General features: G+C 34.2%; 1 protein-coding gene across 2 annotated transcripts in view; it reads left to right on the plus strand.

Moving 5' to 3' along the window:
- The window catches only part of LOC136038009 (uncharacterized), a 44,423-nt gene extending 20,067 nt beyond the window's left edge, over positions 1 to 24,356 (plus strand). The window contains exons 4-7 of one of the 2 annotated variants that reach the window (XM_065720928.1): positions 2,774 to 2,930; positions 9,492 to 9,757; positions 14,653 to 14,868; positions 20,628 to 24,356. In XM_065720928.1, coding sequence (XP_065577000.1) covers positions 2,774 to 2,930; positions 9,492 to 9,757; positions 14,653 to 14,868; positions 20,628 to 20,681 — 693 coding nt within the window. In that variant the 3' untranslated portion in view covers positions 20,682 to 24,356. The remainder of the gene's footprint in view (positions 1 to 2,773; positions 2,931 to 9,491; positions 9,758 to 14,652; positions 14,869 to 20,627) is intronic. The other variant, XM_065720929.1, reaches the window with a different exon arrangement.
- Positions 24,357 to 25,573: the final 1,217 nt, after the last annotated feature.

Here is a 25,573-nt window from a genome sequence, read left to right on the forward strand (position 1 = left end):
TTTTAAGATTTATTTATTCATTTGTATTAGTACCTGTTGCGTGTATTTTGTTATGATTGTTTATTTAATTTCTCTTCGTTTTGGGTCTCATTTATTCTTTAATAGTAATATCTGGTCGTTTTGAGTTATTGAGGTTTCTATTTCTTCTGATCTTAGGTTTAATATGGCTTTACTTTTCTTAAGAAAACTTCTTTTTCAGGGTTTTTTTTTTTAATTGATGATATGAAAAAAGGGTTTGCGTTTGCTACATAAATAATGACATGCCTAATCGAACATATTGGATCCTGTAGCTAACTATGAATTAGTTGAATGACAAATTTAATGAGAGAAAATCCAATATTCCGGAGCCAAAATAGGTAATGGGCTTACTTGATTTTTTTAACAATTTAAAAAGCAATGAATCGAATGCGGTTTGATGAAAAGTCTAAGAATTTAATATAATATACTCATAAAACCACGGGTCGAGTAATTAGAACCTAACAAAAACCAAAACATATTTTTTAATTTTCAGGTATTTTTCTAGTTTGAACTGAAAAGTTAAAATTATGGCTCAGACACTGTAAATATTTTTGCAGTTTACATAATAACTTTAGCGATTCTGAATTAAAAATTGAAATAAAAAAAATCATTTTTTTTTCTACGGAATTAGAGCACAATGTTATAGAGATTACACACTTTAGGAGTCGAGCACAGTGCATTTCAAGCCACATATCTTGTTTTTCAAGCCGACATATTTGCTTTGTTGTTCAAGCCAAGAGACTAAGGTTCCTATACAGGAGTTTTGAACAAGGTGGTTCTAATAGTGTACTTTGTTTATTTATCTGACTCTATTTTAAAGAGCTATGGGCTGTTGTAGTTTTTACTATGGGGCGCGATTGTCTCTTACTAGGTCGCTAGCTACCGCTGCAACCCGGATAAACAGGAAGGATGAATTAAAATGTAGTATCTACGACACGTGCTAAATTACATAAGATGACAAATGATTCTGAAATAGAACATTCATGTTACTGAATATTATAGAATGTGTTACTGAATGATATAACAACGCAAACAAAGCAAAAATATGACGACTGGGGAATAGCTGGGAAAGAAGTTTTTTTATATCTTTGATGTCATATAAAATTACTAGTTATTTTGAATGAATCTGGGCAGCCAAAATAAAAGTTGAGAATTGAAAAATCGGAGGTAATTTTGCAGGAAAATGAAGCACAAACGAGATCTGCGGATAGAAGACATGTGACAACCAGTATCACAATGAATCGTAAGTGAAATCTGCGGTTAGAAGAGAAGCAATAGTGAGAATCACAATGAGTCCCAAAAGAAAGCAAATCGTATAATTTGGATGATTTCAAATTCCAAGGAAGGAGGAATGAAATTTGCACTAGAATTTTCTTAACTCGATTGAAATTGCTTTTTCGAAACCTTGTGTAAAGAAAAGAGGATAAATATGTGCTCCCTTTAAATGAGCAATGTATTTATTTATGTATGTAAGTATTCATAATTTTTTAAATGATTTTAATGAATCCGAACACCTAAAGCAAAAGGCATGGAACCATGTCTGATGTAATGATACACGAAAATGAAGCACAAACGAGATCTGCGGCTGAAAGACTTTTGACAACAACCATCACTATGGATCTCAAATGAAAATAATGAACAAAATCTACAGTTAGAAGAAAAGTGAATCGTAAATGAAATCGGAAATGTGTAATTCCGAGGAGAAACCAAATCCTACGAAGTGGATGATTCTTTGATGCATTAAGAGGAAGAAGGTATTGAATTCACGCCAGAATTTCTTATATTATGCTAATGAAGATTAGAGAATCAAATATATGGAAACTTGCCGTGTGCCGAGTACCGGGCTCCTGGCACTATAAATATATGAGGTTACCGTGAATGTCCAGAATTAGTGAATTTCCGAAATAGTATCTTTTTTCTCCTTGGATTTAGTCAGCGTTGTCAGTCAATTTTTTCAGTTTAATGCAAGGTTTGATGATGACAGGTTAGGTTAGATTAGGTTTGGTTTTCTTTTACCTGTTTCTGATATTTATAACCAAGTTTAACCTAACCTAAACTAACATAATCTAGTCTAGGTTTAACATTTACCATCATAGCTTGCATAAGACTGAAAAAATTGACTCGTGAAGCTAATTGAATTCAAGCAGAGACGTTCACCGGTGAGTGTCGACGTTAACCAGATTTCGCAGATCCTTTTAATTAATCCAAATGTGTTGCCTCCATCTTTTCTTCTTCGAAATCCTGACAATCCGTTCTTCTACTTTCTATTCCTTATTTGTCATTGCTCTTTTTTTTCGTATGAGAATAGAGACTTGGTTGCTTTAGAATATTCGCGAAAGAAATGCAGAAAGCCTTGAAAATAAAAATAATCTTTGAAAATTACCCACTCCTCTTGTCCCTCCAAAATTTGGATTATGTGTTTCTGCTTTTGCTTCTTCTTTCCTTTGTTTGAAAATTTCGGATCTACTTTGTTTTTTTTTTGTCCAAGTACTTCTCCCACATAAATGTCCATGTAAGTAGGGTGTCATAATCAAAGATCTAGGGGAAATGGGAACTTCTTGGGAGGGTATAAATAGGGAGGTTTTGCGTAGATTGGGATGGAAGAGGAGTGTGCGTAGCTGTGTTTACTTCAGGCAGCTTGGTGCTCCAGGGGGTTGTTAGTAGTAGTAATAGTAGTGGTATAAGCGAGAGAAGAAAGTGCTTGTTACTTCTACGTTCATTATTTTGTTTCAACAACGTTTTGTTTATTTAACAGCATCCGATGAAAGAGAATGCTAATCCAGAACCTTGGACAGAGATGGCCAAACACAAAAGGATAGTTGAGCAAAAGTTGTCAAAAATGATCCACGATCTCGATATTATTTTCATAAGGCCACCCCTTGTCTATGGAAGGGCTGATAGAAATTCGTTAAGTATGGTTTGGTTTTTCTTTTTATTGCCCCTATGTGCTGTGTCGTAGAAACCACTTTGTCACCAGATGTAAAAGGAATTTTACTTTTTTCTTCCTTGGAGGAAATTCGAACCCGTCAGTAACTAATTTATACTGAGCAAACTAGAGGTTAAATTTTTGATTTATTTAAATTTATTTATTTTCCCTATAAACTCCTCCTTTTAAATTTTAACACTTTTGTTTGTAATTATTTTATGAAGTTTCCCTCTATCCACTGGCTGGAAAAGAAGTGATGACCAATTAACTTCATTCCCTTTGAACTTTTTCGGATATTTAGACCATTATCTTGCATATAACTGCCCTAATAAAAATGTTAAGTAAGGTTGTTTCTCATTCCCATTTATGTAGATTGTTTTAATGAATTTTGTACTAGGCAAATGATTTGATTGCTCTAAATAAAAATGTTTGCCGAATTAACCAATTTTTACAGCTTTTATAAGTCAAAGGTGGGAGAACTAGCTTGAAAATTAACGTTAAAAAAACTAACTTGCCGAAACCCAAGAGATGGTTTTGGGCAATAAGAAAATCGCTTAAGGGAATATCTTTACTTACATCGGTTGTGTTATCAATAAAAATGGTAGATGCAATATATATATATATATATATATATATATATATATATATATATATATATATATATATATATCTATATATATAAAAATAAGTTGTCTGTGTGTGGATCTGTGGATCAGGTGACGTCATGTTTGTCCGCATATGACGTCTGAATTATTTCACACTAATACAAAATAAGAAAAAAAACTAAAAAAGGTAAAAACTACAAAAAAAACTAAAAAGAAAAAAAAACTAAAAAAGCTAAAAAACTAAAAAAAACTAAAAAAAGGTAAAAAACTAAAAACTAAAAAAAAATGAAAAAACTAAAAAAAGGCAAAAACTACAAAAAAACTAAAAACTAATAAAAAAACTAAAAAATCTAAAAAACTAAAAAAACTAAAAAAACTAATAAAAGGTAAAAAACTAAAAAAAAACTAAAAACTAAAAAAGAAAAAAAACTAAAAAAAGGAAAAGACTGAAAAATAAAAGAGAAAAAGAAAACTAAAAAAATATGAATAAAAATACAAAAAAATAAAAAAGATAAAAACTACAAAAAAACTAAAAAGAAAAAACGAAAAAAACTAAAAAAGCTAAAAAAATAAAAGAAGCAAAAATCTAAAGAAGGTAAAAACTACAAAAAAAAAAGAAAACAAAATAAAAAAATCTAAAAAAGCTTAAAAACTAAAAAAAAACTAAAAAAAGATAAAAAACTAAAAAAAAACTAAAAAAAGGAAAAAACCATAAAATAAACTAAAAACTAATAAAAAAAAAATAAAAAAAGCTAAAAAACTAAAAAAACTAAAAAAAACTAAAAAAGGTAAAAACTAAAAGAACTAAAAAAGAAAAAAAAACTAAAAAAAGGAAAAAACTGAAAAATAAAGGAGAAAAAGAAAACTAAAAAAATATAAATAAAAATAAAAAAACTAAAAAGATAAAAACTTCAAAAAAAACTAAAAAGAAAAAAGAAAAAAACTAAAAAACCTAAAAAAAGGTAAAAACCAATAAAAAAAAACTAAAAACAAAAAAAGGGAAAAAATTAAAAATTTATTTCATCATAAGTTTTCAACTGACGAAATTACAGACCGGGACATCGGGACACAAATGACGACCGGGACACCGGCACATAGGGAATATGAATGACGACACTCAAAGAGAAAGCGACCGGGACAAAAGGAATGTTCGATTAGCAATCAACAAAGCACCGGGACACAAATGACGACCGGGACACAGGGAGTATAAATGACGACCAGGATATAAGTAAAAAAAACTAAAAAAACTAAAAAAAAGGTAAAAACTACAAAAAAACTAAAAAGAAAAAAAAAGAAAAACTAATAAAAAAACTAAAAAATCTAAAAATCTAAATAAACTAAAAAAGAAAAAAAAGAAAAAAGGAAAAAAATAAAGGAGAAAAACAAAACTAAAAAACGAATGTATATACAGACCGGGACACCGGGATACAAATGACGACCGGGACACAGGGAATATAAATGACGACCGGGACACAGGGACACAACTACAACGGGGACGCCGGGGGGCACAGGGGGATATAAATGACGACCGAGACACCGGGACACATGGAATATAAATGACGCCCGGGACACTCAAAGAGAAATCACAGACTGGGACACCGGGACACAAATGACGACCTGGACACAGGGACAAAACTACAAAGGGGATGCCGGGGGGCACAAGGGGATATATAAATGACGATGGCGACACAGGGAATGGTAGATTAGCAATCACCATCAACAAAGCTCAAGGGCAATCATTAGAATCATGAGGTATAGATCTGAATACGGATTGTTTTCCCATGGACCATTATATGTTGCATTTTCAAGAGTCGGTAAACAATCTATTTATATGCACAGACAATGGGACAGCAAAGAATGTTGTATATTCGCAAGTTTTACGTAGTTAAAAACATATATATATATATATATATATATATATATATATCTATATTCACAGGTGGGACATAGGGACACAACTACAATGGCGCGTAACTAATATGGCGCGTAACGACTTACGCGCGCGGGGGGGCTTGGGGGGGCGTGAAGCACCCCCACCAACTAGGTGTTGGGGTGGCGCGAAGCGCCACCCCAACAGCTAGTATATATATATATATATACTCATTAAAATTTGAGAATATGATTGTCAAGACCCGTTTTATCTCATATCAAATGGCCTTTTATTGAAATAATATGTTTAAGAATCAATTACGACTCTAATTATCGGAACTAACAATAAAATTAATTAATTTGTGTGGAGCAATCCCGGGTATGCACTTAAAGCTAAACGACTCACAAATATTGTACTAAGTATGAAAGCCAAGATTGGTAAAGGTAAAAACTATGCATATTGAGATACCTTGATCCCCCTACATTTACTACTTTGTGTTATTATATGTCTTTACATTTATGTAGAGGCTTAACGGCCTGCCATCAAATTTGCGAATATATTATTATTATTATGTACTTAAAAGGATTTCCTCATTTTGACCACCGTTTCCTTTTTGAATACTTAACATTGAGGCTTCCAGCTTGCGGAAAAAAATCCAACCTTTTTTTCTATTGGCTGATGAACAACGCTATTAAGCTGGAAACAGGGGTAAAATAAAGTAAAGAGCAAGCAAATTTTGAAATTGTATTTTTCTGATTGTCCTTTCAAACTACTTGTGATAGACATCAGAAATTTGATGTAATAGCTGTAGATTATAAAATCTGCACATAATCCTAAATTCTACCCTCTGGAGCCAACTTCATACCTTCTAGCAAGAAAAATATTGAAAATTAAAAATAACTTTTTGTACCATTAAAAAGAAAAGTTTAACAATTCTGCAACGAGCGTTTTTTTTTAAATACTGGCAGAATGAACTAAAAAAAAACAAGAGCTAAGAGCTCATATGGCACTTGTGACGAGACGAGAAGAGCTAAGAGCCAAGAGATCATATGGTAAGAGCTCTAACAAAATTCTATGAATCAATAGATTGATTTAAAAGGGAAAATAAGAGGCTTAATTCCGGTCAGGATTTAAAATAAGAGCTCTGAGTCACGATGTCCTTCTAAATATCAAAATTTATTAAGATCCGACCACCCACTCGTAAGTTATAAATACTTTTTTTTCTAAATTTTTCCTCTCCCTTTAGCCCCCCAGATGGTCGAATATGGGAAAACGACTTTGTCAAGTCAAATTGTGCAGCTCCCTGACACGCCTATCAATTTTCATCGTCCTAGCACGTCCAGAAGCACCAAACTCGCCAAATCACTGAACCCCTCCCCCCAACTCCCCCAAAGAGAGCGAATCCAGTATGATTCTGTCAATCACGTATCAAGGACATTTGTTTATTCTATCCACCAAGCTTCATCCCGATTCCTACACTCCAAGTGTTTTTCCAAGATTCCCCCCTCCAACTCCCCCAATGTCAAACAATCTGTTCGGGATTTGAAATAAGAGCTCTGAGACATGAATTCTTTCTAAAAATCAAATTTCATTAAGATCCGATCATTTATTCGTAAGATAAAAATACCCCAATTTTCACGTTTTCTAAGAATTCCGGTTTCCCCCTCCAACTCCCCCCAACGTCACAGGATCTGGTCGGAATTTAAAATAAGAACTTTAAAGCACAAGATCCTTGTAAATATCAAATATCATTAAGATCTGGTCACCCTTTCGTAAGTTACAAATACCTCAATTTTCAAAATTACCTCCCCCCCTCCAATTCCACCAAAGAGAGCAGATCTGGTCCGGTTATGTCAGTCACGTATCTTAGACAGGTTTTTATTCTTCCCATCCAGTTTCATCCTGATCTCACCGCTTTAAGTATTTTCTAAGATTTTCGGTCCCCCCAACTGCCCCCCCCCATTACGCTTGATCCGGTTGAGATTTAAAATAAGAGATCTGAGTTACGAGGTCCTTCTAAATATGAAGTTTCATGAAGATCTGATCACTCCTTCGTAAGTTAAAAATACGTAATTTTTCTTATTTTCAGAATTAACCCCCCCCCCAAATAGATCGGATCCGTTTCAATTATGTAAATCACGTATGTAAGACTTCTGCTTATTTTTCCCACCAAGTTTCATCCCGATCCCTCCAATCTAAGCGTTTTCAATGATTTTAGGTTCCCCCACCCCAAACTTCCCCCAATGCCACCAGATCCAGTCAGGATTTAAAATAAGAGCTTTGAGACACGATATCCTTCTAAATATCAAATTTCATTGAGATCCGATAACCCGTTCGTAAGTTAAAAGTACCTCATTTTTTCTAATTTTTTAGAATTAACCTCTCCCCCAACTACCCCAAAGAGAGCGGATCCGTTCCGGTTATGTCAATCATGTATCTAGGACTCGTGATTATTTTTTCCACCAAGTTTCATCCCGATCCCTCCACTCTAAGTGTTTTTCAAGTTTTAGGTTTCCCCCTCCCAACTCCCCCCTCCAATGTCACCAGATCTGGTCGGGTTTAAAATAAGAGCTCTGAGCCACGATATCCTTCTAAATATCAAATTTCATTGAGATCCGATCACCTGTTCGTAAGTTAAAAATACCTCATTTTTTCTAATTTTTCATAAATAACCCCCCCCAACTATCCCAAAGAGAGCGGATCCGTTCCGTTTATGTCAATCATGTATCTAGCACTTGGGTTTATTTTCCCCACCAAGTTTCATCCCGATCCCTCCACTCTTAAGTGTTTTCCAAACATCAAAACCTCAAATTTCATTGAAATCCGATCACCCGTTCGTATGTTAAAAATAACTAATTTTTTCTAATTTTTCAGAATTACCCCCCCCCTCCAACTACCCCAAAGAGAGTGGTTCCGTTCCGATTATGTTTATCATGTATCTGGGACTTGTGCTTATTTTTCCCACCAAGTTTCATCCCGATCCCTCCACTCTAAGTGTTTTCCAAGATTTTAGGTTCCTCCCTCCAACTCCCCCCAACGTCGTCAGATCCGGTCGGGATTTAAAATAAGAGCTCTGAGACACAATATCATTCCAAACATCAAATTTCATTAAGATCCCATCACCCATTCATAAGTTAAAAATACTTCATTTTTTCTATTTTTTCCGAATTAACCGGCCCCCCACTTCCCCCCCCCCCAGATGGTCAAATTGGGGAAGTGCCTAAAGTAGCAAAACCGGGACCGACAGACAGACAGACAGACAGACCGACAGAATTGGCGATTGCTATATGTCACTTGGTTAATACCAAGGGCCATAAAAAAAAAATCTACTGTCATTTCCCATCCACTAAATTTTTATTCAACAAACTAAAATGAATTGAGTTCCTTTTTCCCACAATAGGTAAAGCATATACAGAAAAAGTGAAACCAACATCTTTTCCCTTTTTAACTCGAGTCATAAAAAAAAAAAACAAAAAAAAAAACGCTTAAGTCGCTGTGAAACGGTAATAGAGAACTTTTATGCTTTTCTTCTTTCTCCTTTGTTTGTTGTCTATAATCTATTGCTACGAAAAGGGCTGAACTTGAGTTCTTCCGCATATAAAAGAGAGGGTAATCTCCATTGTACTTAGAGAACACATTAGACCCTGTTATTAATGCGTGTCGTACATGGAAATAGGTACCAAGAGAAGTTCTCAACTCTTATTATGTCTTTAATTGTTGTTATTCTAGTGTTTCCTGGTTAAAAGGAAGAAAATAAGGTTTTACTATCTTTCTCATTAATTTTAATTAAATTCTGATACTATACGTAAAAAGTAAGGGAATGAAGCTGCCACATCCAGAATTTATAAATGTGTATCCCCAGTGGAATCTCGAGAAAACAGTTATGTGGACTATGTGAATTTTATAAGAAGCAGCTAAATAATTAAATAAAAATCAAAAATTTGGCATAGCATGTAATCATTTCAAAATTTTGGGATATAGCTGTTATCAAGGCTATCTATAAAGATCAGTTCGGAAATGTTGGCTGAAGAATGGAAAATTATCCTACATAAAGACTTTTTGCATTTTTCAGTGCCATGGATTGCCATAGCTGCGGTATATAAGCATCTATCTGAGACTATGGAAATACTTTGGACGGAAAAATTGCGGCGTGACGTTTGTCATGTAACGGATCTCTCACGTGCCATTTGGCATTTGACGTTAAATGGTAAACGAGGTGAAGTCTATAATATAACAGATATGTCAGAAACTACACTAGGAGAAATTATCGATGTGATCTGTGGAATGATCAATGTGAAATATTCATTTCTTGGGAACTTTTGGTCTTCTTTGGCAAAAGTAAGTCATTTTTTTTGTTTTTTAAGGTAAGCCTAGCTGCGCCATCATAACTATATGATGTAGCAGTTATCTTTCTTCTTTATGGAGTGGCTGAAGATTTATGGCTGAAATTAAAATTTAGGGCCTTTGCGCCAACCAATGTAAAGTAGTTACAGACTATTATAAAATGCTTGGTAATTTTTTTTCTTATATCTTTCAATAGTTATTAAACTGGATTCCAAATAATGACCTTCTTCTGAATTAAAATCATTTTTATTCTATTTTGTTTCAAAATTACTCTATGTACTTATTTAGCTTCTGCTTAAAAAAGCAATCAACAAATGATTGCTAATAATTTCGGTGTTACCCCTTGCCCCAAACAACTTTAACGATTCAGCTCAACTAAAAAAAAATCAACCTCGATTGAGTTTTCGTGCGCTCTATATGCTTACTCTTGTTATTAAGGGTAAATAATTTAAAAAAGGAAGAGGGGATAAGTTGAGTTGTTTCTGGAAAACAAGGAAGGAATGATCAGGTATGGCTGAAATTTCGAAGATATGACCACGAAACCTCTAAGTTTAACACCGATTGGTAACTGTTTAGGATACGACGAGTCAAAACTTCTGGGTTGATTTGATTGGGGAGTGTCGAAGGGTTATTCTTGAAAGTAGAAGGGGAAATATGTATTTTGTTGATTTTTTCCCCCGTGTTGAGCATCTTCTGGCACAACCCTCTCCCCCCTCCCTCAATTAAGGTCTAGAACTGCGTGTACATATGTTTATAATTCTACGTATTATAGGAAAGCTATTGTCTCTAGCTGATTTTCAGAGAAATAAATAAAAGATCAAACAGTTTTGCCACATGATATGCTTGGGCAAGTATTTCTTACCGTGGTCCCTTTTAATTTAAGGTATCTTGCATGCAGATAATTATAAACAACTAGCTGTTGGGGTGGCGCTTCGCGCCACCCCAACACCTAGTTGGTGGGGGCGCTTCGCGCCCCCCCCAAGCCCCCCCGCGCGCGTAAGTCGTTACGCGCCATAATAGTTACTCGCCATTGTAGTTGTGTCCCTATGTCCCACCTGTGAATATAGATAGATATATATATATGGTTTTAACTACGTAAAACTTGCGAATATACAACATTCTTTGCTGTCCCATTGTCTTTGCATATAAATAGATTGTCAGGTTTACCGACTCTTGAACATGCAACATATAATGGTCCATGGGAAAACAATCTGTATTCAGATCTATACCTCATGATTCTAATGATTGCCCTTGAGCTTTGTTGATGGTGATTGCTAATCGACCATTCCCTGTCCCGGTGTCCCGGTCGTCATTTACATCCCCCTGTTTCCCCCGGTGTCCCCGTTGTAGTTGTGTCCCTGTGTCCCGGTCGTCATTTATATTCCCTGTGTCCCGGGTCCCGGTCGTCATTTGTATCCCGGTGTCCCGGTCTGTATATACATTCGTTTTTTAGTTTTGTTTTTCTCCTTTATTTTTTTCCTTTTTTTTTCTTTTTTAGCTTATTTAGATTTTTAGATTTTTTAGTTTTTTTATTAGTTTTTAGTTTTTTTTTCTTTTTAGTTTTTTTGTCCCGGTCGTCATTTATATCCCCCTGTTTCCCCCGGTGTCCCCGTTGTAGTTGTGTCCCTGTGTCCCGGTCGTCATTTATATTCCCTGTGTCCCGGTCGTCATTTGTATCCCGGTGTACCGGTCTGTATATACATTCGTTTTTTAGTTTTGTTTTTCTCCTTTATTTTTTTCCTTTTTTTTTTCTTTTTTAGTTTATTTAGATTTTTAGATTTTTTAGTTTTTTTATTAGTTTTTAGTTTTTTTTTCTTTTTAGTTTTTTTGTAGTTTTTACCTTCTTTTTAGTTTTGTTAATTTTTTTTTTTACTTGTGTCCTGGTCGTCATTTATACTCCCTGTGTCCCGGTGCTTTGTTGATTGCTAATCGAACATTCCTTTTGTCCTGGTCGCTTTCTCTTTGAGTGTCGTCATTTATTTTTTTCTTTTTTAGTTCTTTTAGTTTTTACCTTTTTTAGTTTTTTTTTAGTTTTTAGTTTTTTTAGTTTTTTACCTTTTTTTAGTTTTTTTAGTTTTTTTAGTTTTTTAGCTTTTTTATTTTTTTTATTAGTTTTTAGTTTTTTTGTAGTTTTTGCCTTTTTTTTAGTTTTTTTAGTTTTTTAGCTTTTTTATTAGTTTTTAGTTTTTTTTGTAGTTTTTGCCTTTTTTTAGTTTATTTAGTTTTTTAGCTTTTTTATTTTTTTTATTAGTTTTTAGTTTTTTTTGTAGTTTTTGCCTTTTTTTAGTTTTTTCAGTTTTGACGTCACCTGATCCAGTTTTTTCAGGTGACGTCACCTGATCCACGATCCACAGATCCACAGACAACTTATTTTTATATATATAGATAGTTTTTTTTTTTTTACTTATGTCCTGGTCGTCATTTATACTCCCTGTGTCCCGGTGCTTTGTTGATTGCTAATCGAACATTCCTTTTGTCCTGGTCGCTTTCTCTTTGAGTGTTGTCATTTATTAGTTTTTTCCTTTTTTTTTTAGTTTTTTATTGGTTTTTACCTTTATTTTAGCTTATTTTTCAGTTTTTTCCTTTTTTTTAGTTTTTTTTTATTTTTTATTTTTTTTAGTTTTTTACCTTTTTTTAGTTTTTTTAGTTTTTTTAGTTTTTTAGCTTTTTTACTTTTTTTATTAGTTTTTAGTTTTTTTTTGTAGTTTTTGCCTTTTTTTAGTTTTTTCAGTTTTTTTTTTAGTTTTTTATTGGTTTTTACCTTTATAGTTTTTTTAGTTTTTTAGCTTTTTTATTTTTTTTATTAGTTTTTAGTTTTTTTTGTAGTTTTTGCCTTTTTTTAGTTTTTTCAGTTTTGACGTCACCTAATCCAGTTTTTTCAGGTGACGTCACCTGACACATCCATCCATCCATCCACAGACAGACAACTTATTTTTATATATATAGATTATTATCTAACCGGAACCATGAGACATTTAAAGACATCTTTTGCTTGAGACATTAAATACAGACTGTCAATCTGTTGATGTGAGTTGACATATCACGACTTGGCGAGGTTTTTCCTTAGTGAAGTACAAACCAGTTGAAAAATTTCTGGAGTCCAAATTCGTCAAAAAAAGTGTATTGTATGAAATGTCTTGGAATGTAGCAATGTCGGTTGGACTCTCCACTAAAAGAGGGTGTATAACAAATCCTTTTTCTTCAGGGTTTTTATTTTATTAACAAGGTTATTTCTTTCATTCAAAGGCGAACTGTTGAACTAGTATCACGTGACGGATTAACTCGTTTCACTTTCTTTTGAATTGTATTTGAGTATGTTTCTAATTAATTTTATCAAAAAGAAAATCAAGCGGCTCTGACCAGTATTCAGATGATTAAATTTCAATAGCATTATCATTTGCCATAATTGAATAGTTAAGCTTGACTTGGCACACATTTAATTCTGAATAAGATGACTTTAGTTGGATCATTATTAATTTTTTATTAATTTTTATACATAATTTTTTTGACATTACTTATTAATTTTTTAATTCTTGAATATAAATGAAAACTGCAGGAAATTAAACCATAACCAGGCATAAAGAGGAAAGGTACCCTCCACTGAGTTTCGAAGTGGTTGAAAATCTGTACCGATGGGTAAGGTTATGCCCGTCATATACGCCAAAATTAATCTGAGTGGGATTTAGATTTGTCAAAACCCCAAAAAACTTAATTGTTGTATGAAAGAAATAGACGAATCAGGAAAAAAGTGAGCTCCATAGGGTTCCCCAAACCCACAACCACTGTCTATGTATCTGTGTCACTCCTGAAAATAAGTTTAATAAAAAGTTGTATTAGTTTCAAAATGCATTGACTGATTTGTGTTTAAAAACAGAAAATGGAAACGACGCACGCTTATAAAGAGCTGATTTTATGGCATTACCACCAATTCACGCCCCCGTTCCTTGGCTCACTCCTTCGTCCAAATTCTTAAAGTCACGTAATACTATTTCATTCCACAATTATGCCTCTTTATCTACTACAGAAGTATCAGTTGAAGCCTTGTTTGAAGATAAGAATATTAGAAGTGACAATGATGACGGTGGTCAAGTATGGTTCTGAAACGTGGGTGCTGCGAAAGACGGAGGAGATTTATGACATGTTTTCCAGATGAATCATTTACGGATTCTTTTGGGCATCCTGAGCGTGTTTCAAACAGGAAACTGCACGAAATGTGGCTCTATTCTACTTTCTAGGGCTAAAATGAGCGAAAGATTATGCTCCTTGGACACGTTCTGTGGATGAAAGATTGTAGATTGTCAAACATCGTCCTTTTTGGCTAGACCAAAAGCAGGTTGTCCTCTATTGGGGCTGGAGAAGGTTGTAAGGAAGGACTTAATTGAAATTGGAACTTCTTGAGAGGGTGTAAAGAAGGAGGCTTCGAATAGATTGGGCTGGAGGAGAAGAGTGCGTTGTTGAGTTAACCTCAGTGGCTTGATGCTGCAATGAGGTATTAGTAGTAGGCTAACAGTTCTTGCTGTTTGGAGCAATAATTAGGTTCATCATCAACTCAATGCCGTTTTGGATGACTGAGTTGCTCCTTTCATATTCTTATTTATATAGACCGTATGCCGACTCCTTTTCCTCCATCTTTTTTGCTATTATTGTCGTTTCTTTTATAAGGCTTATTTAAATAGCGTTTTATGATTATACTGGATTTTTTCCTCTCTCTTTCTTTCTTTCTATTCCTCTTTTTCTCTCTCCCTCTTTCTCTTTTTTTCTCTCTTTCTACTTCTCGTTTATCTTTCATCAACTTATTTTAATACTATTATTAAATATTAGCATTAATAAACCGTATCCTTTCTTTTTTTTTTCTTTCGAAATGCACTTTTCCAACAAATGTCTTTCAGCTGGACCTTGAGGGTGTTGTAGAAGAGGGAAATGAGAAGCATTTAAATGAATGGTCACGGTTATGCAAAGAAAACGGCCTTGAAAATACACCAGTATCGCCTTTCATAAGTAAAGAAACAATTCTTGGTAAACATTTGTGGCTGGATACTACTAAATTGAAGGCGACTGGCTTTTGTCCATTGTATCCAAAAATCGAAGCTTGTCATCTAAAAGAGGTAAACTTTCAGCTAGTTAAATTGTTAATAGCACGGAATCACATTTTAAAAAGGGGACTTTTACCTTTCAGCTGTTAACCAGATCGATTGAAATTTTGAGATATTAATTGAGTCATAGAGAATAGGACAGAGTAAGCCTTCCTCTTTTAACTCTCCAAAGAAGTTCACCTTTCCCTTAAATCCTTCCTTATGACTACCTGTCAGACTAGTCGGAGGCGACCTGCTTTTCGTTTGGCCATAGATGGTTTGCTGGAAAAGACGATATTTGGCTGCCTGTTATCCATCATCCCCAGAACGTATCCAAGCTATGTCAAACTTTCTCGTAATATATGCCTAGGAAGTGAAATGGAACCACATTTTTCATACAGCTTACTGTCTGAAACATGGTCGGTCATATGGGTCCTCAAAAGAATTCTCAAAATTCCTCTGGTAAACACATAACAAATCATCCTCTGTCTTTCGGAGCGTCCACGTTTCAGGACCATTTTTGACCACTGTCATCACTGTAGCGTCCAAAATTCTAATCTTGGTTCTCAGACTTATTTTCCTATTCTTCCAAAAAAAAAAATAATTCAGTTTTGAAATTGCACCTTAAGTCTTGGCTATTCTACTTTTAATATTTTCACTGCATCCACCATCTTTTCTAATAATACTACCAAGGTACGTGAAGTTGTCCACTTGATCGATCTTCTCGTTATCCAGCGCCACCTCTTTACCTTCCCTTACTTTCAGTGTTAGCGACTTGCTCTTCTCAATATTAATTTTCAAAACCTATTCTTGCACCCTGAACTCTCAAATCCTCGCACATAGCACTAATGATTTTAACATATTTGTCTGGTATACCATACAAGGAAGGAAACCTTCGCTAAAGCTCTTTTATCGGCCGAATCAGGCGCTTGCTCATAATACATAAAACTGAGGACTAGATTGGTCTGATGACTAAAGGCACTTTTCAATTTTCTAAGAGTGAAAATTTTGACTGACGCATCCTTTCCCCTTCCTAAAGCTACACTGTTCTTCTCTTGAAACTTCATCTGCAGCATCTCTGAGTCTAAAAAGTATTATCATACTAAGTAATTTGCTTTCTTTTGAAACCAAGCTTATGCCTGTAATTACCACCCTCTCTCTTATCACCTTTCTTATAGAACGGTTTAATTAGAGTTTCCAAAAATCGCTTGGTACTTCCCCTTTTTCAAAAATAATGTTCATAGTCATCAGTAATTTATCTTTAGCCTCATGACCACGATATATAAGGGACTCATTCACCAAACTGTCAGCATTTGGGATGCAATTATTTTTTAATTGTTTTAGTATTATTTCTAATTCTTCCTCACAAAACAAATTTTCCTTTACTTCCAAAGTTTTACAAACTTTGCCATCCTTTTCTATATCAATTCCAGTTATTTTGTCACGGTTTAGGTGACTCTCAAAATGTGCTGCCTATATCTCTTTAACTCTCCTTTTATCACTAATTGTGGCACCAATCCTGACTAACTGGGAAAAATCCGGATTGACTGTTCCCTCTTAATTTTTTAACATGGCAGCACAATATTTTACTATTATACCGTCTAGTTGCATCTTCCAGATATTTAGCAGTTTCATCCATTACCTCTACTTCACACCTTCTGAATTCATATTTTAATTTTTATCTACCTCCTTATGTTCCTGTTATTTTCATATGGTCTATCGCTCAAATGCTTCTTGTACAAACTCCTCCTCTTGTCTACTAAACTTAAGAATTTTCATTAATATTCCTAACTAGGTTATCGGCACCTTCACGCTACCTTCAATTGTGTTGTTTTTTTTGTTTCATTAGGGTTATTGTTTGTAGAGGTAACTTTGTCCGTATTTTGCCATTACAATGAGAAACCAACATTTTATTTTTTGCTCGTGATGCTTTGGCTGTTGGTCCGCTAAGCAAGATTAATTGCCCTTCGGCCAAGGACCTTGACATTTCAGGCATGATAACAGGCTACTTTTCCTCATTTTATAAGATTCAGCATGTGTCTCAGCCTGGAGTATCTGTAGGCTTGCACGCAGAAGACAGTGAGGCTTTCACTTTTCTGTATTGGTTATCGGCACCTTCAATTTGGTTCCTTTTTTGGTTCATTTGGGTTATCGCTTGTGCAGGTAACTGTCCGTATTTTGCCATTACAAGGAGAAACCAACATTTATTTTTTTAGGTTTTTGGTTATCACGCTCAGTGTATTTCAGCTTGCTTTGGTTGTTGATCCGTATTTTAGACGTAACGCCTCAAGTTAGATATTCTTTTCTTAGAACACAGTGTCGTTCTATGAGGAGCAAATAAATTTTAAATGAGGTTAAATCTATTTATTTAGACCGTAAAAAAACAAATACCTAACTTATTAACTCATTATAACCTAACTTAAGGTGTTGCGTCGAAAATTCTTCACATAAATGGGGGAACGAGACCAACCAAGTGAACCACTATAAACTCTACATTTTGTTTGCAATCAGAAGACACGGAAGGCTTTGCCACCTTCATTGGAAATTTGTTTTATTTTTTGGCAAGATTAAAGAAGAAACTTTACATCAAGACTTTGAATGAACTTTTATAGTGAGCTCTCTCTGAGAATAATCTAGTGAATAATCCAGAAGTTTATTATTTTGTGAATGACCCGAAAAGTTTTTTTTTCTTTTTGTGTATAAATATGGTAGTTTCAATAATATTACTTTAGTAATTCTACTGACGACGATTGCTGTATATGTGATCGAAATATCTGGACTTTTGTACCTGTTTATTTCACTGTCTAAATAAATGAATTTATCTTCATTTGGAAATTTATTTGTTCGTTGTTGATCCGCTAAGCAAGATTAATTGTCCTTGGGCCAAGGACCTTAGCATTTCAGACACCATAACAGAGTCACATATTTTGTGGGAAAAGCCACGGGAAAAAGTTTCTTGGGTCATTTACGCTCTTAAGCCTGGAAACTGCAAAATATACTGCGACTTTATCCTGATTTTTCTTCTAAGTACCTTAGCCTTTAAATAATAATATGTGCATGTTATCCAAAGTTAGGGTTGCGTGTTAAGCCAAAGTTATTCGAAATTTTTAGGTATCCAAATTGCTTCTATTACCGCGTGGCTAGATAAGTAGTCGTTATTTCTTATTGTAAATTGTGTTTTGGGAATTTGTAGTTGTTTATTTGTTTATGGCCCAAGAACAGTGCAAAAAGAAAAGAGAAATAGTGCAACACACTATAGAATAGGGAGGAGCGATGGGGGCAAAACAAATACAAAGAAAAAGAGATAAAAACAAGCCATCAACAATAAAAACAAGTTAACCCATATCAATGCGGAAAAAACGAAAGACAGGCTCACTAGAACTAATACAAGGGTCAGCTATTTCACCGTAGTACTTGCCAGATCCAGAAATTGGAGAGGGTGTCCTTAGAATGAAATTGATCTATACTTTTCGTATTAATAAGTCGTTGTGGTAAGTTACTAAAGAATATACCGTATTTAGAATAATTTCGACGCAAATATTCAAGATTTGTTTGGTTGAAAGTACTAAAGAAATTAATAAGAAAATTTAGCAACAAAAAAAAGGATAAAGCAGACAAGACTCGGTTGACTGAATCTTCACCGATTAGGAGAATTTATAGCATGAGAAATTCGTAAATCTCCAACTCAGTTACTGACAAGATCATTTACACGTTAAAAAAAGATTATTTGAAAATTAGTCCTTCAATTTTTCAACAGGAATAAGAATAATGCAGTTCAGGCCAATTCAGTCGATATTGACAAGATTTTACACCAAATTAATAAAAAAAAATATTTAATTGCTCTAATCGACAAACTTACGATAAGACTAGTTCTATTCAAAGCTGAAACTATCTGACTTAAGTTTGTTTCTTATTTTTATTCTGTTATATCAAATCTGACTTTTTCGGCTTACAAACCAAATATTGTCAGCATAAGCCATGTAACTTATTGGAATATCTCGGAAAATAATTATATCATGAAGAGACAGGAGAACACCTGCCGGAACAGATTCAAAAACACGTGGAGAGAGGATTCTGCCTTGACATACCCTCTTTTATTAATTGCCACTTTTTCTGATAGTTGAGATGTAAGTTTGATTTATACAACGGAGTAACGTAACTGGTATTTTAGCTATGCAATTAAAGAAATGTTCTTCCCAGAATTGAAACGAGAAACAAGAGCTTGGGAATGCACCACACTGTCGAAGGCGCCAGATGTATCCATTGAATATAAGAATAAAAGACTAATATATATATATATATATATATATATATATATATATATATATATATATATATAATAAATAACATTTATTCACCTACCATCTACAAAAAATAGATTATAATGGGGCACTACAAAAAGAAGAAAGAAAAGAAAAAGAAACCAGCTTCCAAAAGATAAAGATATGATACTCAAATAAATGCAGGCGAGAAACGTCGTTTGTGCACTGATTATTTTGAATGCTAGACCATTGTTTGGATGGCTCTCTTAGACCATATTTTTCAAGGCGGGAGTTCTTATAATGTTTGGGTACGTACAGTAAAAATTTTGTATATTTATAGTAGCACTTTTTGATGTTTCAGTGTCTTTCAATGACGGCATGTGGGATACACCAATGAGGTAGGTTATGTGTGGTATGCACACGGAACAATAAATCGAGGCAAGAGATTTCCTGGTGTAGCTTCCGCGATTCGGCACTACAGACGCATAAGCGCATTTAATGGCGGTAATTGTTTGCTTAACAATTGTTTATCTAGTTTTAATGATTGTTTCTACAATCATGATACCCTTGATACCTCAGCTCCAATACCGTAGGGACCACATGATTTCCGAGAGTAACAGAATCACTTTTCGGTGCACAAAAGGACAAAAATTCACACTTATCAATGTTGATAGAAAGCCCGATAGATTGAAAGTAATTAGGGGTCGATTCAGGTTATCTTGTAAGTCTGCTTTGGATCTACTGAGCAAAAGGATGTGATCAGCGTATGCCAAGTAAGACAGGTCAGTACGATGCAATAGGAGAGAGGGCGAGATGCGGTCCAGAATCTTGGAGATTGTATGTTTGAAAATAAGATGAGGACTAAGAACGCTGCCTTGCCTCGCACCTCTTCGGATTTTTGCGGGATCTGAAATTGTACCTTTCCATTTGGCCAACATAGTCGAATTTTTGTACCAAAATGAAAAATGACCCAATGGAACCACGAAAGAAATATCTGAGAGTTGAGATTGCAACTTCATGCTAAATTGAAAACCAGCAATATATTCTATTTCAAATTTCCTCTGTTGATATTTATCGAATCTTTCATTTTACCTTCAGATGCCGCAATTAAATTTATGGAGTTTTTAATCTAAAGGAAGTTTCAACGTGTGTGTGAAAGACCGAAAAGGATAGGTGAAGACTTAATAGGTGACATATAGACTTGATAGGTGAAGTTCATCTAATGGGCGTTCAACTATATGACGTTGACTCCGTATAACGTTCGCTTATGTCACTTTTACTTCCTTAGAGCTCAATACTTTTTGATCATGTTTGATATGACATTTTTGATATGTTGATCATCCTAGTGCTCACGATATGCCCTTAGAATATATGATGTCCACACTCCTAGAATGGATTTTTAAAATATGTAACTATTATCATAATAAACACAAACAGTGTGTAAAAACACACAATGTTTGTGTTTTTACATTGTTTGTAATATCTTTTATTACGAATATTTTTGCTCGTTGTAAATATGTATTATTTTAGGTGATTGACGAGTTCATCGAGCAGGATCTATTTCCGGCATCAGTATTTGGATGAGAAGCCATATTTGCAATTCCTATGAAGCTTCTTTATGTGATATATTGTTTTGAATTTTTGAATATTGTTTAAAGTTTTTTGAATTTTGCTTGTGAAATTTCATTTAAAGTATTGTTCGATGCCAGTAATTATCTTACAAAATTTCCAGGTACTATTTAAGTAGACAAAAAACATAGTTTAAAATGACCTGTTTTTTAAACCAAATTTCATTGTCAAAATTCTAATTGATCAAGACAATGCACCTAATCATACGGTAAGAATCATAATTTTTATTTCGGTGACTTTTAAGTGAGCCTCAGTAACAATGAAATTATAGTTGGTGATAGGTGATTTTAAGCTAGCGAAATTAAAATGCTAAAATTGATGAAATTAATCAACCAAACTGACTGCCTTCGGTACTTTGTCCTTTTTTTTGCTAAAAAATGAGGGTAATGGTTTTATGATATACCCCATTTTAATTAAACTTTTAGGGAGTCATTTTACTCTTTTTCTTTTGCCTTTGCACAAAAACTGTATAAACTAGCTTTGAAAGTTCGGAATAATAAACCAATTTTTCTATATTTTTTCTATCTTTCTCTTAATTATTCCTTAATTCACGTCTACTTTTTTATCCATTTGAAATTCCACAAATGGGCTTAGGTATTGAAGAAACCTTTTTGTTAAATCAAATTGTGGTAAATTAGAATTTTTTTAAACCGAAAAACTGCGCTGATATTAATGGAAAATTACCGAACATACATTTGTGTAATTTCTATATGAATAAATGGCGGAGACTGTTGAGCAAATTCTCTGCAGAAAAGAGAACTGTGAAATATGAGGAGAGAGCGTAATGGATAGCTATTAACTATAACATGGGCTGACTGAAAGTTGACTATATTTTTGGGGAATTTGACTGGCAACCTTGTCAGTCATTGAAAGCTGTAAGCTAAAAATACTGAAACCTAAATGTTGCTTGGTTCTTTTGTAAGATTCTTACCCAGTTTTTATATTTGTTTTGTAGTGGTATCATTAGTCCAGTCGCCAAGAAGAGGAGTGATGTAAATTATTTGTCAGTTATGATCATTTTTATGGTATCAAAGGCTTAATTTGGGTTCTATTGGTATTTACTTTACTTGTTAGAAAAAATACTGCATACTTGATAAAAAAAAATATGGCTCTAATTTCAGCAAGACTGTTTTTATCGCACAAAAAAAGTCTGATGCTATCGTGGAGATAGTGTCTTTGAGGTTTCAGATGTACCCAAAGTCCTACTCATGGGTATCATCTTTGACCTAGAATTGATTTAGAAGTTATTTGGTCTAGATAAAAGGTAGTTAATATTGCACTATAGAAAGTATTTTATTACGATTTTTTTGTGTTTCAATTTAAAGAGATACGTGCTAAAGATTTAGTTGTTTAACGTTGTTATGTCCTAACCTCAAAAATTATTTTTGTAAGCAATTCCCCATAAAACACAAGCTGAATAAAAATGATACTTTGCTTTATCTGGTAGTTGAAAATATTTCGTCCTGAGTTGTGCCTTATCACTAGGCCTAGCTCTGCCTTATATTGGTTTACTTTTGTGTAGTGCACTTGTTTGGTGTTTTGTAGTGTCTTATGTCTTTATGCAATGTTCCTAAATATAATTAGCTATAATGATATTTGTGACAACCACAACTCATTTCTGAGTTTCTGTCAGTCGGTGAACGGGTGGATTAATAAGAACCCTCCTTTTCTTTGAATATTTGAAATTCAGTTCGAGTTGTAGCTGTTACAACTGTATTGTCGTTAAGCATGATTGGGGTTGAGCTATAAGCCAGGTTGAGCTATCTATTTCGCTCTGCCTAAGACAATGTCTTAATAGCGTAGAAAAATTGGCTCTGTGTAGTTTTTCTCGGAACTAATTTCCACACTCTACTAACGGGGGTCAGTGGCGTGACTGTGTAAGCTTATCCAGAGTCGACCCAGCTCTAAATGGGTACCTGGAGAAATCTGGAGAAGGTAAACAGGAAGGGTGTGCGAAAGCACAGGATGGCTGGCCCCCAACCCCCCATTGCGCTTCTTGGCTGAAGGGCCAAGAAACGGAGATCAGCACCGCCGGTACGGACTGTAAAGTCTAATGCCGTATCCTTTACCTTACTAACTGCAAACAATTAACGTATTTCAACCTCCGTGTTTCCTGCTTAATTTTAGTGATAGACAGAGGAAATCTATAAATTTTTATAATTGACCAATCTATCTCTTTAGCATGTTTTGTCCAGTTGTTTAAGGAACAGACATGTTATATAGCGTTTGCAGAATTGTAGAAAGTCTTTCCAACTAAAATTCAAAGTTTAAATTTCTTTTTCCTGTTTTTGGAATCCTATTTGCTTGTGATCGACTAATTAGTTAACCTGTGTACTACTTTCACTTCGTGACATTCCTTAGGGCCATTCTTGAAAATAAATATTTATAAAAATGAAGGTGCCCGCATATATCCTTGCACATTCCATCTTATAATTAAGTGAACGATTCCACTTGAGTTATTCTTGAAAGATTGCTTGAAGTTCCGCTTTGAAAAATGCAAAGAAAGGAAATTAGGATAAGTTATAAATTGAGTTCGGTCAAAAGTAAATTTCTTTCATATTAATGCCCGTTATCGTGATTCACTGATTATTAAGGAAACGCAAGTGCTTCATCACTGTCATTTTTAGCATTTGTATCTGGAATTTTCAAACTTCCGAGGTAATTCCCAAAAAATGCTTAATAATCTGATCTCAAAGAAAGAGTTGCCAGGTCAGTTTATGTTTAGTTACATTTTAATACTTCTGATCTACGTAGCCCTGGTTATTCCCAAAAAATGCTTAATAAGCTGGTCCAATCATCAGGTCAATCTATATTCAGTTACATTTTAATCCTTCTGATCTACGTAGCCCTGGTTATTCCCAAAAAAATGCTTAATAAGCTGGTCCGAAAGAGAGAATCATCAGGTCAATCTATATTCAGTTACATTTTGATTCTTCTGATCTACGTGTCCCCACTCACCCTGTGTCTGTCAAGAGCTTGGCAAATGATTTTCAGTAATTAATTTCAGAACTCTGGAAATTTTCCAATACGACTTTGGCCTGACTCTAACGATATGGAAAACTTACCAGCCTATCCATTTAGTTCGTTTTGTATAAGTCGTCTTATCAGGGGCCAAACTACCTCTTTTTTCTTTGCCTGTAGTTGTGTTTTGTTAGTTGCATAGAAAAAGCCTTAGAATGTGTAATGCGTTAAGATATTTCTATACCTGATAATGTTATTCATTAAAAGAAATGTTTTATTTGCTGGATAAATTGTGCCATGTATTTATTTTTTAGTTCCTCTTGTCTTTTGAGTATGACCTAGTTACCTTGTCCTTTTACTGTTTGACCGCATTTACATAAAGTACAAGTTTCTTAAAAATTTGCACAGGCTTACGAGCTTGTGCATAATTCTGCAGGCTTACATGACTGTGCATAACCTCGGAAAAAGTCGAATTGGGATTTACGAGTAAATATAGAGAAAATTGGTACTCATTTTATCCAAATCACCTCTGTCTGACTAGTGCCATTTTAGTAGTATTTCGCCACAGTGCCAAATGGAATTTTAGATTTATAATCTTGTGAACTGCTTTTGTGCTAGTTTTGCAATACGATCTTGGCCTGGTATTTCATTAAAGTTAAGAGTAACAAAGTTGGTTTCTTCTTCTCTGTTTTTTATATTTCACAGCTGAAGGGAACCTGGCACAAGTATCATTGGAACTTGTAAGAACTTTAGGCAAGTTATTGTTAATCTTTTCAGGCCTGCTGACACCTAAGACTCTGCACGGCCGTTAAATCAATAATTACTTATTCTGCTTTTTCTACTGTAACCTAAGCTTTAGAGTAATAAAGCTGAATATGGGAGAAAGATTAGAAAATGTATTTTGCTAGAAGCCAGGCATTTGTTTTCCATCCAAAATCGTTTCTTTTGAACGGTGAAAGACCGAGAATGAATTTATTACGATTTACGTCCTAAATAGTGCCGAAAAGGTAAAAGATTTTATTTCAAGTCATCTGTTTTTTTTGTAGTTAACTCTTTTTGCCAACTATGTGTCAGGAATACTAAACATCATCTGTGCATCATTTGTTACCACATAACTTTTTTAAATGACGCGCTTTATTGGCCCTCATTTTTTGCCCAGCCTATACTATGCCTTTAATATTACCTGCTAAATAGTACCATCAGTGAAATGATTCTTATGTTCGCGATATTTCAATTGCAGTCAAAAGATTAAATTTTGCAGTTAGGCTGTCGAGTTAAAGATCAACTATTTAATGGGATAAAAACTTTTTGGACCTTCGTTATACATGTGTTTTACTGTTGAAAAGGCACGGATTTTGACCGCTCCGCTCAACCAAAAATTGAAGTAAATGCAACTTTAAACGGTTCAAACGGTTTTTTGCGAAAATGGCTAAGAAACATTATAGGTTTACATGTAGGGATATCCAGAAATGCGAATTTCGCGAATGTTCATGAGAGAGCAAACTGTGATGCAGAGTTGTTATAGCTTTGAGCTAAATTGATCCAGTTTTTTTTTACCAATATTGTGCCGCAAAAGATTATTTGGTACATTCTTAAAAGTAGGTTTTAAAATTTTCCACTCATCTCGATCCGCTGAGTTTGCACAAAATCTTAAGAAAAGGTAATTCAAAATTTCCATGGGAGTTGATTTGGGCATTTCCAACATATTTTACTCGTGGTAGCAACATCAAACAGTGAAAAACCGAATATACTATATCACGCTCCTCGACTCTATGACTCTAATTCCAGCAATGTTTAACAAGGGATATCATCCTTGTTGTCTCAAATTTGTAATTTTAGATCTCTAGAATATGATTTTGCAGTAAAATATCTAAATTCTAAGTCAA

The sequence above is a fragment of the Artemia franciscana genome, chromosome 17 (genome assembly GCF_032884065.1).
Source record: "Artemia franciscana chromosome 17, ASM3288406v1, whole genome shotgun sequence".
Classification (NCBI taxonomy): domain Eukaryota; kingdom Metazoa; phylum Arthropoda; class Branchiopoda; order Anostraca; family Artemiidae; genus Artemia; species Artemia franciscana.